This window comes from Hippocampus guttulatus, chromosome 3 (genome assembly GCF_054856545.1).
Source record: "Hippocampus guttulatus isolate MCC_2025c chromosome 3, RoL_Hgut_1.0, whole genome shotgun sequence".
NCBI lineage: Eukaryota > Metazoa > Chordata > Actinopteri > Syngnathiformes > Syngnathidae > Hippocampus > Hippocampus guttulatus.
The window spans coordinates 11,374,605-11,392,149 of NC_141263.1; the positions used below are offsets into that span (position 1 = coordinate 11,374,605).

The window sequence follows — 17,545 nt, forward strand, 5'->3', positions numbered from 1 at the left end:
TGTAGAAACAGTCAACATTCCAACTGCAGCAGGGCAACATATGCCGAGATAAGGTCTTCTTTTTTTTTTTTCCCTAATGTGCGCTGGGATTGGACACATCACAAAGCACTCGAACAAAAACTCACTCACAGAGTATGTTTAACATCAGAAAGCAGGCAGGATTAAAACCCAAGGGGTAAAATGTTAAAAAAAAAAAGAAAAGTCAGTAAAAGAAAGGACAAGACGAAAATGTTGCGGGGAGAAAAAAAGGGTGCAGGCCAAATTGTGTGAGCTACAAGAGGAGTAGGAGCAGAGATCAGCTGGGAGTGACAAAAACAGGAAGGCGTTATCTCTCCCTCGCTTTCCTACTGGAGCGCATCAGACAGTCAAAACTACTCTGTGCACTCCCATTTGAAATTACAGGATGTGTAATTCTTGGATTTTTTTGGATTGGATAAGCTTTAATGTCAAATGTACTGTATGTGTAACGTTACTTTCCATCTCGTCACACTGGCTTCATAGCACAGAAATATCAGACTCTGGTTCAGTTCTCTTTCATTACCGGTACATTGATTTTGGACTCAAATATCCATAATTCTGCGGCAACATGGCACTAAATCGTACAGCAGAAACCTCTGTCCTGAGATGTTGGTCCACCTCAGATTTGTGTTTTGCACACAAGGTGGTACCTTGATTTGTAAGTGCCCCAATTTACAACCTTCACTAGATGTTTGTTTTTTTTGGGCTTTATGCTGTGAGCTATAGAATTTGAGTTGAGCATGACCAAGCTTCAGAAAGGCTGCTGCTCGATATAAGTTGAAAAAAAGGAGAACTTTTGTCTGAAAGCTCCGCAACTCAACCTAAACTGGGTTTAAATGAAGGCGCCCTTACATTCCTATTAGAATGAAAGCATTGACAATGTTCCTTATACAAACACCTCGACTGGAATAAAGTGGACAAATAAGAATGGAAATTAATTTGGATTCACCGAGGTGTTATTTTCATTTTGCCATTCCAAGTGCAGTATGTCATCAAAATAGCCTGGCCGCATCCAATCTCTGCCAACACCGTCTTAATGTAAATGTGACGTTATCGTTCATGCACTTGAAATTTGGCGACTTCCAACCAGAGCTGATTTTCAACAGGGGAGCTTGTTTTTAACTACTTCAACTACTGTTGCTATGTGCGTGTAAAAACACTTGCTGTGCTGAATAGACGACTAACCCCCAGCTTGATTCATCAAGTGATCTTTATAATTTAACATGTTTTGATCTGCGCGTGTCACACGGCAGTTCTGATTAACGGAGTGGTGCATGCACACACCAGATCGGAATAGATCAAGTCAAATGTAAACAGTTGACCAGAGATCGTCAATCAGAATGATTTCTATCAGAATGACAAAAAAAAAAATTCTCCATGTAAATCTAGCTGTAGCTCCTAGGCACAAAGATGCCACACAATATGCCCATCACCCCCGCCAACCCCCCCAAAACCCCCAAACACAAGATGTGTCTCAATGAAGCTCTTCAGGTCACTTCTTGGGTACGAAGATGCCACAAGATGGTGACAAAACACAACTTTTGTTGAAGCTCCTCAACTTACTTCAACATAGGGCCTTCAAATCAAGATGCCAGATGTTTTTTTTAATGGCATTTCTAATCATTTCAATGGGGGAAAATGGATTTGCTAAAACAAGGAAATTGAACTACACGCTTGGTGACGGAACACATTAAACTCCATTGACTACAGGATTTGACATAATTCGTGTTCAAATTGTTGCGACCTCCACTTTTATTTTAGTAGTCATACAGGAGCAAAATTGCATTCGCCACTTTTAAGACAACGTACGGTAAACCGTGTATAATCTTCTCGAATTCATCTTCTCTTTTGAGGCTGATCCTTGTGCACATGCACAAAAGGAACGCGTTGTTTTGCTGTACTAAAATAAAGCGTAATTGCACAGCCACTGCAAGAGGTGGCGGTGGTGCTCTCATTGCCAGGAAGTAGCAACACAAAAGCTTTATTTATTTATTTGCATTCAACATGCGCTTATACAGCACACGGTAAGAGATGCAGTGAACTAACCATGAGAGGTACCAAAATATTTAACAGTGATGAAAAGACATGAGGAGAGAGCTGTTATTTGTCTTAAGTTGATCTATATTCATTGTTTGTTTTCTTTCATGTTAATTAGGATACATTCTTCTCCAGAGTTGTATTTACAACAAATTTATAGACAAATGATGCCATTTATAGTCGCAGCGGTGATTTGGCGCAGTGCAAAATAATTTTCTTCTTACAAGGGGCCGAGCACGAAAAAAGAAATTAATATACAAATACTGCTCTTAGAGACAAACTTGACGGGCATTCAACTTAAAATACAAATGTAAAATAGATCCTATGTTTTATTCCAAAAGGTGATGTTGTAAAACGGCAATTAGTTTTAAGTAGCTTTTTAAGTAACTTTTTAGTAGTCAGTCCGGGACTGAAAATTAGTCTTTTAATTTACCTTGAATCGTTTCATTTGATCATTTTGATCGCGCGTTGTTGGAAATGTTTGGTCTTGACCCAATCCCAGCTGAACTGGGTGCTTGCCAATCATGAGGCACACATAGAAAACCAGTATTCACACTCACATTGAGAACTACGGACAATTTAGAGGCTTCACTTAACCTAAACTTAGCCATTAAATAGCACAACACAGATCCGTCCGCTGATCCATGCTGAGACGGTCACATAACAAAACAAATGTAACTCGAGAAGTTTGTTAAGAGGGTCATTCGTAACTGGAGGTGATATGAAAAAAAAAGCCTCCAAATATTGACAGTGTTGCCAGGTTTAGCCTTGCAATTTTGTCAAAACCTCCCCAAACTTATGAACATCTATTTAATGAAGGCCATTGATCCACGGGAAGTAAAACGCATTCACTCACATGCTGTATGCGTCATTCAGACATTCAATAGGTTTTACAATACCTGAAGTGGGTCTTTAAATAACTTCATTGGTCCGAATTGCACCTCTGTTAATGTGGTCTGAAAGAACAAGAAAAACAGGATCATCAGACACAAATCATTCTAACAGTAACATTCATCCAGCCTTATAGTCCAACACGGCCTTTTGTTTTTGTATGGACCTACAGTACATACAGATGCTGTAAATTGGGAATTTCTCCATTGTTTTCTTATCTTATCAATATAATCATATACTGCACATATAAAACTATGTGGGGGGACGGGGGACGACACCACCCTTGTTTCTTCCGTTTCCTGATCATTTTAAATGCCTACTACAACTAAAAGATACAAAATGATACTTTTAATCCAACGTGCAGTGTGCTATGAATAAATAAAAGATTGCTCACTCAGCCTTTGTTCGCAAGAGAGTGTTGAAAGATAATGCAAAGATAATGACCAGAATATAGAATCATTACCTGTTGAGCTGAAAAATGTTGGAAAAAAACAAAACTCATCACAGTATCTGAAAAAGAATGGTGGAAATAAAACTTCAACTACAGGATACTCAGTTGATAGATATAGAAAATGTGAAAACTTCACATTTATGAGATTTCACTCAATACACTTAACACTATTAGAAGACAATTTTTGTCCGCACGAAATTTCACTTCCTTTCAACGAAATGGAACCCAGCTCAGGGGTTAGTAACCATAGCAAGCAAGCCCCTCGTGGACGGCCATCCCACTAGAATTCCTCTTCTCCGTAAACAATCTACACATGTGGAGCAGAATAGAGGGAGGAATTTCAGAGCATGCCGGGCAGCCGTAAATCAGTTCTTGCTGAACTGTAAGCCTTTTGCCGACTCAATGAGACAACAAAGGGGGAACAAAGCCGATTAGGCCTTGGTGTTGCACCTCTGACGTCATTCTGACACTGGGCCGTTTGTTGGCGTCCAAGTAGTAGCAGTAGTATGACGCTGTGTGATTAAAGTGATGCCCTGTGATCATCTGATCCCTGGCAGACACGAGGACACTGACCGCATGATCAAATCATGAACAGGAACAATGCGTGTGTGTCTCTCTGTACTGTTTTCTTGTTTTTGAGTTAAAATTGGGTCACCGTGGGCATGAAAGACCGACACTACAAGGCGACAGATATCAGAAAATTCAACGTGTACCCTTTGAAAAATTTATTTTCATTGCTTTTATTTTATGACTGAAAATGCCTGAAACTTTATCTTTTATGTCTTTAAATTGTATTTAGATTCATATCTCCAGTAAAATAGGTAGGCGACTGTGCCTCTTCTGCTTACTATATGCGGGATGCATTTATCATTTGATAAAAAGGTCTGTTAAATGTCACTTGAAAATAAAGTATGACAAGATAAGCAGTTGTAGTGCATCTTGAGTATATGTACAGTATATATACTGTACATATATACAAAAACAGACTAACGAAAATACCATTGATGTTGTGGTGTCACAACACTAAGCAAAAAAAAAAAAAAAAAAAAAAAAAGAAGAAATTTGGAGTACAGTGAACCCCCACATACTTATGGTTCATCACCTGCGGATTCATCTATTTGCAATTTTAAAAAAAATCACACACACACACACACAAGGCAAATCCATTTTTTCATGATAACACTTATTAGCAGAATATCCCTGTTTATTCAGGTTTAAAAAAATACCCCCTACGCAAATCAATGGACTTTTTGCATTTCCCTTATTCACCGGCGGGCCCATTCCTGTCCTCCACAAATAGCGGGGGTCCACTGAGCGGGGGTCCACTGGATATGTCATTTTGAGCATTTTTTAAAATTTCTGCAGAATGATACAAGAATTAATATAACAAAAAGTGGAAAACAGATTACAGACATTTTGATTCACCAATATTGTGTAATTTATAATTAGCATTTAATTCATAATATTAAAAACTACTAAATATGTAGAACAGTAGTTTGTTAAACCAAAGCATTTATTAACTATGGCATGAATTGACAAAATGTATTATATCAATCCAACAAACGTCGCTTCATGTCGCCAATTATTTGCTCACACATTTCAAACCTCCTAATCCCTTGTGCAGCCAAGACCACTTTACGCTGTTCATTGTGCTTACTTATAGAGGTCAGAATAGAGGCTGTACTTTCCCTGTTGTCACATCGGATTTCGATGATGTTGAACATGTGTGTCAGAACAAATAACTCGGCCAGCTTTATGAACGATGATTCACAGCAGTCATTCATTTTTCCTGGAGAAACAGAACATTTTCTCCTGTACATGCGACCACTGGTTATGTCCCGGATGGAAGACTAAATCACTCTCACTCTCTCGCTCACTTTCACTCTCACCAAATCAATTTTTTTCTCCCTGATGCCGATTGTTCAGGAATTAGCTGTGGCTCAGACCTTGACGTAAGGAGTTTGGCCACAGGGCCTCCAACTAGCTGAGGCCTAGCAGAGTGCAAGTGCTCTCTCTTCTCTCCATCCAATGAGAGCTCTCTCTCTCTAACACACACAGACATGCCCATTACAATTGCAGCTGCTGTGTGCCTCCACAAATCCCCCCTGACACACAGACATTGCGCACGAATGCAGTGTACACAAATGCTGTGTGTACTGCATCACTGTGCAATGAATCAGCCAAACATTTGCATCCCGTAAACGTCACACTGGCACTGAAGCAAAGACAAAAAAGGCACAGGAAGTGAGCGAGCTAGTGAGCGGCAGGCGGTCCAAACATGGCGTGTAGTGCCCCTGTACAAGCAATGGAGCATGTGACATCTGCTAGTGCACGGCCCAGAAATAATTGTATAATAAAACATATAAATAATAAAAGTCTACGAAGTTCTTACGCAGTCACTTTGTAAAGCGTATTCACAACTTCTGACTAAGACCAGATGGCTAAAGTACTCACACTCTGACCTTAGGTCAAAATAATTTAATTGGATGGAGGTGGAAAAAATACAATGGTTAAAAGTAGTTGTACTGTGTATTTTAATCAGAAAAAAGAGAAAAATAATAAATCAAGCAAGTCAAGTCGACTCGCCACCAAGTTTCAATTTCAAAGTCAAGTCATTTCTTGGCTCAAGCAAGTCATAAATCAAATCATATAATCTAGCTCAGTCACAAAATATGTTGGAGTGATAATAAAAATAAAAATAAACCCATTATCTCTAAAAATGAAATTTTAAAAAACAACATAAAATGAATGTCTACACTTAAATTATTTGGAATGCATGATATTTTTTCATACTAACATTTATGTGAGTTGCAAACCGTTTCGTGATATATACTGATATATTCTGAAACTTTCCCTGGGAGTTCCCCAGGTCATGGGAATCCTGCGGGAATCTCAGAGGATGGGGAGTCAACTTTATCTTTAATCACGGGATTGGGTTGTTAGGTTGGCGGGAATGAAACAAAACAAGAATTTTTTTCTTGCTTTCTTTCCTATAAAAGCAAACTGCGTTAAAATGCAGATTTCAAACTATAAACAACGCAAGTCACAAGTTCTAAAAAGTGACTCGAGTCCCCCATCTTTGGTTGCCGCACCATTTGTGTTCAATCCATTGCTTAAAAGGGCTATAGTGCTGCAACAGTGATGAGATTTTGCGTTAGCATTCAGCTAGTGGACTAATAGGCTAAGCTATGTGCTTGTTTTAAATACACAAGGTGTAACTGTCTTTGTTCTGTCTTTAGTTCGGCAGTAAACTTCAACTGAGGGAGGCAGTAAACAATTTGAAGAATCGTTCATTATCTGCCAAGTGCTGCTTATTGTGAAGTGAATTCACTGCCACCATACAGTGGTCGGATCTCATGGATGCGCTCGCAAGTCAAAGCAAAAAATTGACCGAGCAACGGCTCTTATCTTGAAAACTGAGTAAGTCAAGTCACTCAAATCTCAAGGCACCATTTGTATATTTAAAAACCCGTTTTGATAAGATGTAACAACAACAAAAAACTGTGCTCAAACAAAATAGTTCCCGCATTTATAATGCAGAAGAAGAAACAAATCATATATGGTACGTGTCACAGTATACGACCATTGGTCCTAAAGCAGTGTTCCAAATGAGGTGAAAAAAACATCCTTTCATTTTCTGTCGCACTTGCCCTCATTAGGCTCGCATGTGAGCTTTTGCCTGGGTGAGAGGCGGGTACACACTGGACTGTTCACCGATAGACAAACAACCGTTCACACACACGCACACGCACACACACACTACAGGACAACCTAGAGTGTTCAAGGAACCTAACATGCATGTTTTTGGAATGTGGAGAACCTGGTGAAAACCCACGTAAGTACACCAAAATTTATGAACTGTGAGCCAGACATGCTATGCACTAGAGCACAAGGCTGCCCTGTTAGAAAGTGAGATACAGTAATTAATTATTTTGGGTGACTCTCGGGCTGAAGGCAAGAAATGCTACTTGACGGTATCACAGTAAGTTTAAAAGATAAGAACTAATGCACAGCATGGGTGAAATTCAATTGCTGGAACTGTACCTTCTTTTAGTTATTTTAGGAAGCTCCTTTCTTTTTCTTTACTTTGCTTTGCACTCTCTTAAACTCTTTTGTTTGTCAATGCTTTCTACAAAGTAAGTGTACTTTTAATTATGTGAAGCGTGTTGCGTTACACTGTGTATGAAATGCGCTGCGTAAACTAAGCTGCCTTGCCTTGAAATTTCCTCTTTCAGATACCGTAAATTGAAATGCCTTTAATCTGTTCAACCCCCCGACCCCCAAATAAAAAAACAAAGCAACATCATTTTTATTTTGTTGTTTTGTTTTTAACTAAGGGAATTTCAATTGTAAAATATAAATATAATAACCCCAAAAACATTTTAGAGAAACAAGGATGAAAGGAATAAACTGTTTTTTTTATCAAATGTGATTAAGCTTAGGTCACACACGCTGCAGTATTCACCTTGAATAAAAGTTGTGGCCAAGTGAGTGACAGGATCTCAAACTGAGGCTCAGGTTGGCTAAATACCACACCGTTATATCAGTTCTTGCCTGTGCTCCATGCTCCTTGAGAGTGTATTCATTTTGCATTTGTCATTAACCGTTTTAATGAATTAATAGGCCAAGGTACACGTTTATTTATTTATTGATTGATTTTTTTGTTTGTTTTTACTGAAACGGCAGTTTATCAATCTTGACTTGAATTTTGGCTGCCAAATCCCCCCGCCCCCCCCAAAAAATAAAATAAAATCGGCAGAACATAAGTCAAAGTAATACGGCATACACATATGTGGACTGTACTTTCTCTTCCTCTCATGAGGTCATTTGAGCTGCCAAATAGCTGCAATCACCATCAAGATTTCTTCACGACCGTCTCCCACTATTTCTCACTGAATACTCTGACTGGATTTACATAGCATAGCTCCCTCTGACCCTATATCCTGCTCCCCGTGTATCCGGCCCTATGAATCGCCTCATGTTTCTCGTCTTCCTCATCCCTCTCCTCCTCATCTTAGTCTCGCCCTCACAGACGCACACTGTACCATACATTCTGGGAGAGTTGCTTTCCACTAAAGTGAAAAACAGGAAATTGGATGACATTGTTCGGTGCGCCAACGTCAGCAGTGAGAGATAGAATGAGTAAACAGCTTCCTCCAACCCAGAGCTGGGACCAGGATGCAGGGAATGTTGGGATACCCGCCCTGCTCGAGCGGGAAAATGTTATGTTGCCGCTTTATGAATGGGCCACCACAATATTCTACTATAGCACCAGCCCCAACTAGTAGGCATCTGTCACACACTAGTAGCCTCCTGAACCTTACCAGTAGTAGTTTGTTCTACTGGCGTGCGAAAATGTCATACAGAAGTTGAAGGGAGTAGTGGAAAAAACAATAGTAGTGAGACACACTTGTTCTCCAAGTGCACTGAGTTGTCCTCTAATCATAATTGTAAGAATAATAATAATGATGATCATGACAATAATAATTATAATGATAATAACGCTTAAATACATGCATATTGCATAGATGTCAACCAGTGCACAGTTTTGCCTCACTAGTAACATGCCATTGTCCTTCAAGTAGACCAAAGTGTACTACAGTAGTGTGCAGATATGTCATACAGTAGTGTAGGATAATAGTGGAAAAAAAACCATTAGCATACAGCCCCTTAAATAGTGCACCGTAGTTGTTAGTGCACTGAATTGCCTTTGCTGGAACTCGAGGTTTTTAATGAAATGCTCAAACGGCCTTTATAAAGCAGTTTGGGCATTTTTTCGATATTTTATTCGTACACTATTTGTACTAGTGCGAATCCTTACTAGTAGGACAACTTTAGCATACTATTTAGACAACTGCATGTTACAAAACTACAAAAGCCAGCATTAGTTGAAAATTGTGTGCTATTAGCAGTAATAGTTATAACATTTTACGACTTAACTTAAGCTTCTCTAGTGGTACTGACAGTGTGCAGACATAAACTAGTCCACAATTTTGCCTCACTAGGACCATGTAGTTGTACTACTAGCATGCCAAAGCTATCCAACTCGTGTGCAAAAATGTTACACACTACCAGTATGACAATTGTTAGACAAGTGCAGCGTAGTCATGTCACCAGTGGGCTGAGAATTGCCTTAATAGTGAGGCCAAAGTGAGTACTAGTACAAGGCTGTTCAGCTCCAGTAGATGTCAAATAAAAGCTTCAACAACTTTCCATCAGACCGCACTGTTATTGACTGACATCTCATTTGCTCCGTGCATTCATTGGGAGTCTACCTACCATCAAAGTATAATTGTGACAGTACAATCAGTATTGTCATCCACCCATTAGTTAATGGAATTCATGACCCATATAATATGACCAACAGGGAAGGGACCCCATAACAGAGCAGGCAACCTGGCCAAGTGCCTAGGGCCCAGAGCTAAATTGGACCCTGAGAGAGGGCTGACAATGGCCCATATCAGTGACAAAACAATGGCACCGCTCGAGACACCGCAACAACGAGGCAAGAAGGATGAAAAGTGTGAAACCAATATGAATGAATCAATGTTCCTTATTAGGCGTAATTAAGGGGAACAGTCCTGGCCACAGGTGCGAGCGTACACCATGTACCAGAAAGACAGACTGCTTGCTCACACCGTGCGCAGACAATACAAAAATCGAAATGGCACAATACGACACATCAACCTCATCACATGCTGAGCTACTTAGATCGCATAACACGCAGCCCATGGTGGTTTTGTGTATGTGTGTGTGTGTGTGTGTATGTGTGTGCGTGCGTTAGCTCAGACAGAATGATTCATTTTCGTGTGCAGCTACTTACAGTACATTTGCTCTGAAAGCATCCATCACAATGGCCGAGCAAACTTGTAACACCTCCCAAACATTCCAAGTCAAACATGCACACAAATACATGTAATTCTGCGCATTTGAAGTTCTTTCATCAAAACGGTATAAGGGTCAAGAGCACTGCAAATTCTCCCTAGAATTATACACTACTCACATAATGAGATTGATGTATCGGGTGAAATTGCATCAATCGAAAGTGCACTTTAAGCTTGAGTGGTGAACCCAATGGGACCTCTAAACCTTTGAAAGCATGTCCAACTGCTCAAAGTTTCAGTACTTTTTGCACTACTTGCTGTTCTCCAACAAGGAGCGGGAATGGCTAAATTTACAAAAGGTGTTTGATCCAACAGCTCTTTTCATCATGCTGTTCACGTTTGGACATCATGAGACCATGACGGCACCTCACAAATGATTGTTACCTCGCCATTGTGAGGCTTCAAACAGGATGTTCTCAGAGGGGGAGGGGATACTGAGCTTGGTGTGTTGTTAGCAAGTTACAACAGAGATATATTACTGGAAGAGTCACAGAAAGGCATAGAGGTGGGCATTCTTGGAAATCTTCATGAATGAACATTGAACAGTTGTACAAGTGCATTCAAAAGTTGAAAGAAAATCACCTTCCTCTATGTTGACTTGTCAAGGTTCTAGTGCATGAAATTGCACTCCAAAAGGTAAACGTTGCACACTTTTTGTAAGTACTGTAAATACAGACTATTAACATCAGAAAGTTGAACCCATTAGTCAAAAACTTGACCTTCTTACTCTGCATTGTCATTTAAAGCTGGAAGTTGATTAACCACTAATCCAGCTTCTTGTCTTCCTTTGTCATAACATTCCATTCTACTGTCAAATACCATATAAGAAAAAGTGAAAGTGAAACTGTGAAACAGAGTTATGTTTAATATCAAGTACCGGTAGTCTAACCACAATTTCCAGTCTTGAGATGACTGTCAGTCGAAATACTGTATGTCTTTAACGACTTTGTGGTGCAAAAAAAAACGCCGTGCTGAACAAACTTCAATGAAGTCATTGATACATTGAGTTTTACTCCACTTTCATCTCTCTACAGTCGATGACAACAACCAAAAAAAAAATGTTTCTCCTACACTGTTAGCATAAAGTAAATACAAAATGTACAGTATGTGGTTAAACATGTACAGTATAGATCTACTCAACTGGCCTGATTATTGACCTGATTATTTAATAAACAAAATCACACAGGTGACAATAACCACCTCCCTTGGCTATCAGGAGTTTTTCACCCTGTTTGTTTATGCTTGTTAGCAGGACACGAGGCCGTTATTAAATTAATAAAACACTTTGACTCCAAGTCTACATGACAAGCAGAACCCTACTAAAGTCCTTAAGAGCTAAGCATCCAGTTTGCAAACAGCAAAAAGGTGCTTGTCTCTTATACTGGCTATGCTCCAGCCCAGCTGAGAGCCAGCATACAGCCCTGACCATCGACCTCATCAATGGGCAGACTGCATTCTTCAGAACATGCTGCATGGATCGGAAAGAATTTAAAAAATGTGTAATATTGTTTCTAATTTAGACAGACAAGTAGAGTATACAGTTACTCTTTGTAGATTTGCATCTAACAACTTTGGCATATGCAGTTTGAGGGCAACAATGGACGTCGTTTACATGGCGACCTCCATGCAGCCAGGCAGAAGACTTGAGGTGAGTCACAGGCCTGGCTGAGGGGAAACTAGGTCACTGTGGCTCACTTAGTCCTTGGAATCTTTGTTGTTTTTTTTTTGGCTTTGTGTTTTTATGTCTACCCCTCTTACCAACGCTGCTTGACTGTAGAAGAGCGGAACAACAAGCCCACTGAAATGGTTTGTTACAGTACAAAAATGAAACCCCGCTTATCGTGTTAAAGATCCACCCACAATAGCTTGAAATACAAGTCCGTTTTAGACCAAAACCTTCAGGCATATGCTAGGGAAGAAAAAAAAGTCACGAAAAGCCTACTAGAACAGCTGAACTTTATTTGTGGCTAACCAGCAACACATTAACATAAATTTGAATGTGATACTGAACACAGTCACATCAGTTATTAGAGGGTGGGCACACTTATGCAACCACATCATCTCAATTGTTCATTTTTACTTCCCCTCTTTGAAATTAATATTTATTATTTTTCTTTTTCCAACTGAGCTGTAATAGTGGGAACATTTTTGAAATTAATTACCCTGGTCTCAATGTTTTAATATCACAATAACCAGTAGTTTAAATGGTTATGTGTCGACTTTTTTTAAATTTTTATGTCCACTGTTTATAAAACACCACCGCAAAAAGTTCTGGGGTCACCTAAGGATTTTTTTTTTTTTTAGAGAGACGTTTGTTTTGTTTTTTTCAATGAAGATAGCATTAAATTAATCATGTCTCTTGACATGGTTAATGTGGTTAAAAAAAACACAGATTTTTGTACATTGTGTTTTCACAGAAAACATGCAATAAGCTCGGTGACCACCCAAATTTTAAACAGTAGTATATGTATTAAAGTGCGACTGTTTTCCAGTGGCACGATTGTCTGTTCCCAGTATGGCAACAGCTAAGCAGTCACACAAAAGCAGACATGTTTACATACACATAGGGTGTATTTTGGGCAGAGCCAGCGATGACCTTTATTCTGTGTTTGGTGACATCGCTCTGCCCTCACCAGATAGCGGCCCATTTCAAGCATACATGAAGATAAACACACTTGCACAGAAGACTGAACTTGGCCAGGACTTCAATTCTGAATGACCTTGAATGACATCTGAAGCTTTAAAATACAAGCTTGCAGAAAATTGGCAAGTTTCCTCTCAGTGAATAGCTTCAGATCAGACAACTGTCTGATTAGTGCGGTTGCAATAGGTTGGGAACGTTTCGGGAAATTTCAGGAACTTTAAATTTATTGCAGTTGTAGTTTGTGGTGGTGTAGACATATTTTTCCGCCATCATGGAGCTAAAAGTAAGAAAAGATGTACTTGCTTTGTAATGGACTCATTGCAATGAAAATGATTTATATAAAAATTATTTTATATAAATAATTTATATAAAAAATATTATAAATAAAAATTATTGATATAATTGAACTCATCACATGAATGTTTTTTTAAATAAATTATGAATTGTTGCTGTATTTATTCGGGCCTGAGAAATGACCACTGCGAGATCCCTATTTCAACAGAAAAAAAAAAAGTAGCTCTATCGAGAGTGGAAAAACAATCCAAACAACTGTGAGGGCTGAAACATGCATGAAAGCTCATGAAAATTTGGACATTAGAATTTGCACATTAACGCATGTTGTACCACGTACACATGCACTATACAGTATATACGAACACACACACACACACACATGGAAAATTTACAACTCTGAAAATTTCAGCAATTTAGATTACAGACTGTTGATCTGACCGAATAAACGACAAGAAAAATGTCAAGCACCTGCATGTGGTTATCCTGAGTGCAAGAGTCTACGCACAGTGTTTGTGGTGTAATCTAAGCAGTGTGACTGCCTCTTGTATACATTGTCCGTGACATTAAAGTTCGCCCTGGGTTTGTGATACTGTCTATACGCCAGCCTGCATACCCTGTGCCCATAGTGGCGCCAGTGTGTATGTGAGCAGCTGAGGCCCGGGATATGGGCCGAGTATTGGGGGCTCAGAGACTGTGATCAGAGCCCCCACCCCCTAGCCTACAGGGACACGAGAAGCGCCACAGACGCTCCATGAACATGGAACACGGGAACACAAAAGCATGCGCGCTTGCTGCATTTGAGTACAAGTGAGGAGGAATTTTAGGGTGCTTTCAAGTGAATAATGAAGCATTAATGGGGTCACACACATGACTGCAATTTGGTTGTCCCAACTCGTCTGTGCTATTGGCTTTAATTCAACAACCATGTCCTGCAGGTACTAGTGTTGGTGAGAAAATGCGCCACTGCAATAATTGTTGCCAGGCTGGCAGGACAATCGAGTTCAATCAAGTTTTGGAAAGATTTGGAAAAACAGACAAACCAATATGAAACCACCATTCGGTGCTTCCATTGTTCAAATTTCTGTAATGCAATTTCCTTGAATAATTACTCAGATGCCCGTGGAATGTAATTCATATAATTTGGAAAGCCCCAAAAAGTTTACAAACAAGACCGACTACAAATACAAAGTAGGCGACAATAAATGCTTTAAAAGTGCTTTTAAAGTGAAAATAAACAGGTCTTCTAAATTTGGCAAAGCATGGAGAAGATTGTTGTTGTTCACGACCTTGCCAAATTTGAAATGTTAAAAACAACAACAACAAAAAACTAAACTAAAACACAAAAGTATGCAGAATAAAGCTTTAAAAAAATCATGAAAAATCAAGCCCTTGTCTGCATTCTTCAATGCTGTGAGCGTGTCTGCTAAATATGTGAAACCACACCCCACTGAAAACTGAATGCCAGACTGTCAAGCATTTTAGGCCTCCACTTCCCAACATGTTTGAGCTGAGAAAATGTATTCAGTGAAAGCCTATGTTGGAACATCTCCCATCGGGTCATCGCTGTGCTTTCCAACACACGAATAAAGGGCGTAGGTTATCTCCACTTGTGGGCTTGCTCTTAATTGGTGGTCTCAACTGCAGCATCACATCCTCACTTGGGAATTTAAATAAAAACAGGAAAACTGCAAAACAGTGACGCTAAAGCTATACAATTCAGAACGAAGTCCCCAGTATTTGCACGTCTTTAACAGTCATCTTCAGACATTTCAGAATTCACTTCACAGTAACGACGTGAAAGATTTTCCAAAAATGACTGTCTGTCAATTCGGAGTCTGTTAGGAATGGCCGCTTCAACCCGAGTACAAGGCATGAAGAATTTTGAAAAATTGGATGAGGAGAAATGTTTTTGGGGGGCATTTTTTGTTATTTTTTGAATGGCCTTTTGGGTTTTTGTCTGCTTTCGTCGAAACTAATTCTTTCAAACCTTCATGTAAAACAGTCCATCCTGATTATTTTACAACATATCCCCAGCGCCTTTTTGTTTTTTCTACCATGACATTCAATAAAGCCATTTATTTACATGCCATATACCCTAAAAACAAATGAAACCTAACAGTGTGCGTAGTAGATTTACCTTAGTAATCAATTGCTTTTCGGAAATGTATTTGTCATGAAGGATTTTAGAGTCATTTGAAGAAAATTCCACAAAGATGGTGACCACTTGTCACGGTGCTATTTACAGGGACTTAAAAGCAAATATGAGGATTCACTCGCAGAATCTGCGTTGTTAGCTGAACAGAAGACAGATGCACAAGAAGCAGAACACTTTCTCCAATGTTCACCTTCAAGGTATTTCCGTCCTTATCCAGATTACTGTGAAATCCCTGTAAGACCTGGACAAGCCTAAGCCATGCAGGGCTCGGGAGCAGCCCCTTACTAAAACCTCCTCTTCTACAGTAAATCTGCCCACAGCATCACCAGAGTCCAATTTTATGGACAGCTTCACTTTGCATTTCTTTCTCTTCACAACACAGCACATTTCTCTGGAAAAACAAAGCACAACTTTCGAGTGTTCCCTCTCAAAACCCAAATTTAGCATGTATTGCTAATTGAGCAAACATGCCAAATTTGTTCTTCTCCACCTCGAGACTGCAGGAAAGCGTCAATGGATTTTGCGAATCACAGACCACTCGAGCATCGGGCGCCTGCAATCAGCTTTCTCCTTCCTCGCATTCTATTTAAGGTCAAAGGTCAATCAATAACGCCAAAGGACAAGGTAAAGAAGCTTGACAACGTCTAAGTGGGGCGCTGGCCGACCCAGTGACACAAGACTTTACTGTAATCTTACCAGGAACCTTTCCATTGCAGCAGGCTCCTCCTCCTCCTGTCCACCATGTCATCAAGACTGCAAGCTTAAAAAAAAAGAGAATTCTTCACTGACTTTGATTGTGTTGCCAGAGTCATATCCAACTGTCTTTATTACCTCCCCTGGCACTGCGGGCTGAGGAGGGGATTAGCATTAACAATACGCCCACTTTGGTCACGCCAGCCCCCCCTCTATGTGCAACTTTACGTGGCTCCACCTCTCCAACTTGGTTGCTTTTGACAATATCAGAGGAGGGCTGAGCAAGAAAAAGCATTATATAATCTCTGGACTCTCCCCCCCTCTTGTTCACTGCTAAAACAGGGGCACTGATGTCACCGTTGCATGAGGGATCAGTGAGTGACATGAGCGGCGGTGCCGGCTCGGATCTTGGCACACAAACACACTTGACACACTCGCACCCAGGGATGCACACGCAGACATGTTGTGTCAGTCAAGTGACGGAGAAAAGTTCTGCCAATGCACACAGAGAAATTACACATCCGTTATGTATCCATTACAGCAGCGGTTCTTTAATTTTTGTTCACACCAAGTACCACTTCAAAAAAAAAAAAAAATAGTTATTTTCCAATTAGCAATTACCACCACCATGACCCACATGAAATTAAAATTCAATTAAAATGTACTCCGAGTTACATAAAAGTTTGTAGCTAAATAAATCATTGTAAACAAACAGCTCTTGAAGATTAAATGCGAATGTGTTGTGCTGAAAAGTGAAGTTAATCGGCGTTTTGGGAAGAATTAAAAAAATAATAATTCAAAGGGGCCACACAAAGTGAGGCGGCCAGTTGCCCATTCTTGCGGTAAGTATCAGTTCAGTGAAAATCAAAGTTCAAATAAAATTTGACCCAAAGTACGTTTTTATCTACGAACACTGACAGACCACTAAATAGAACAGAAATTTGATATTTTCGGTGCAAGCAAGCATTTCAAAGTCTGTTATTATTTGAGAGCATAAACTAAAAAGTTGATCCAAAAATAATAACTGATCAATCAGTCATCTATTTGGGTCAGTGCAAATAAGAGGCAGTTATTGAGAGCCTGAGTCTGTATTGAAATTAGCATTTTTCAAATTGGCAGGAAATCGGCTGATGCTTGCCATTATAGTATACATTTGTGAAAAAATAAAATATTCAGATTCAGTCCAATGTTCTGCATGCAATTCCTATCTTTGTTACTATGGGCGTGTTATTTTATTTCCGATATTAATCAGCAAATTAATCAGTGACTGGAATATTTTTCTGCCAATTACCAGAATCTGCATCAGCCTAATTGAAATACTTCCCGTACATTCAGTGAGACTTTTCCGACCATCTGAAGTTAAACAATATAAATAACGTGTATTGACAGTGTCGTACAAAAGATTACATTCTAGTATAGCTGGAAACAATCTTGCTGGAAAGATGCTGACATCGATGAAGTGAATGGGAAAGTAAAGT

The 17,545-nt window shown here is 39.5% G+C and overlaps 1 protein-coding gene across 4 annotated transcripts in view; it reads right to left on the minus strand.

Moving 5' to 3' along the window:
- pde8a (phosphodiesterase 8A) overlaps window positions 1–17,545 on the minus strand; it is a 62,498-nt gene that overhangs the window by 26,834 nt on the left and 18,119 nt on the right. For 2 of the 4 annotated variants that reach the window (XM_086106746.1, XM_086106749.1), the window contains exon 2: window positions 2,955–3,011. In XM_086106746.1, the coding sequence (XP_085962872.1) occupies window positions 2,955–3,011 (57 nt within the window). Of the gene's footprint in view, window positions 1–2,954; window positions 3,012–3,409; window positions 3,457–16,070; window positions 16,188–17,545 lie in introns of those variants that run through there. The other 2 variants (XM_086106747.1, XM_086106748.1) reach the window with 2 other exon arrangements.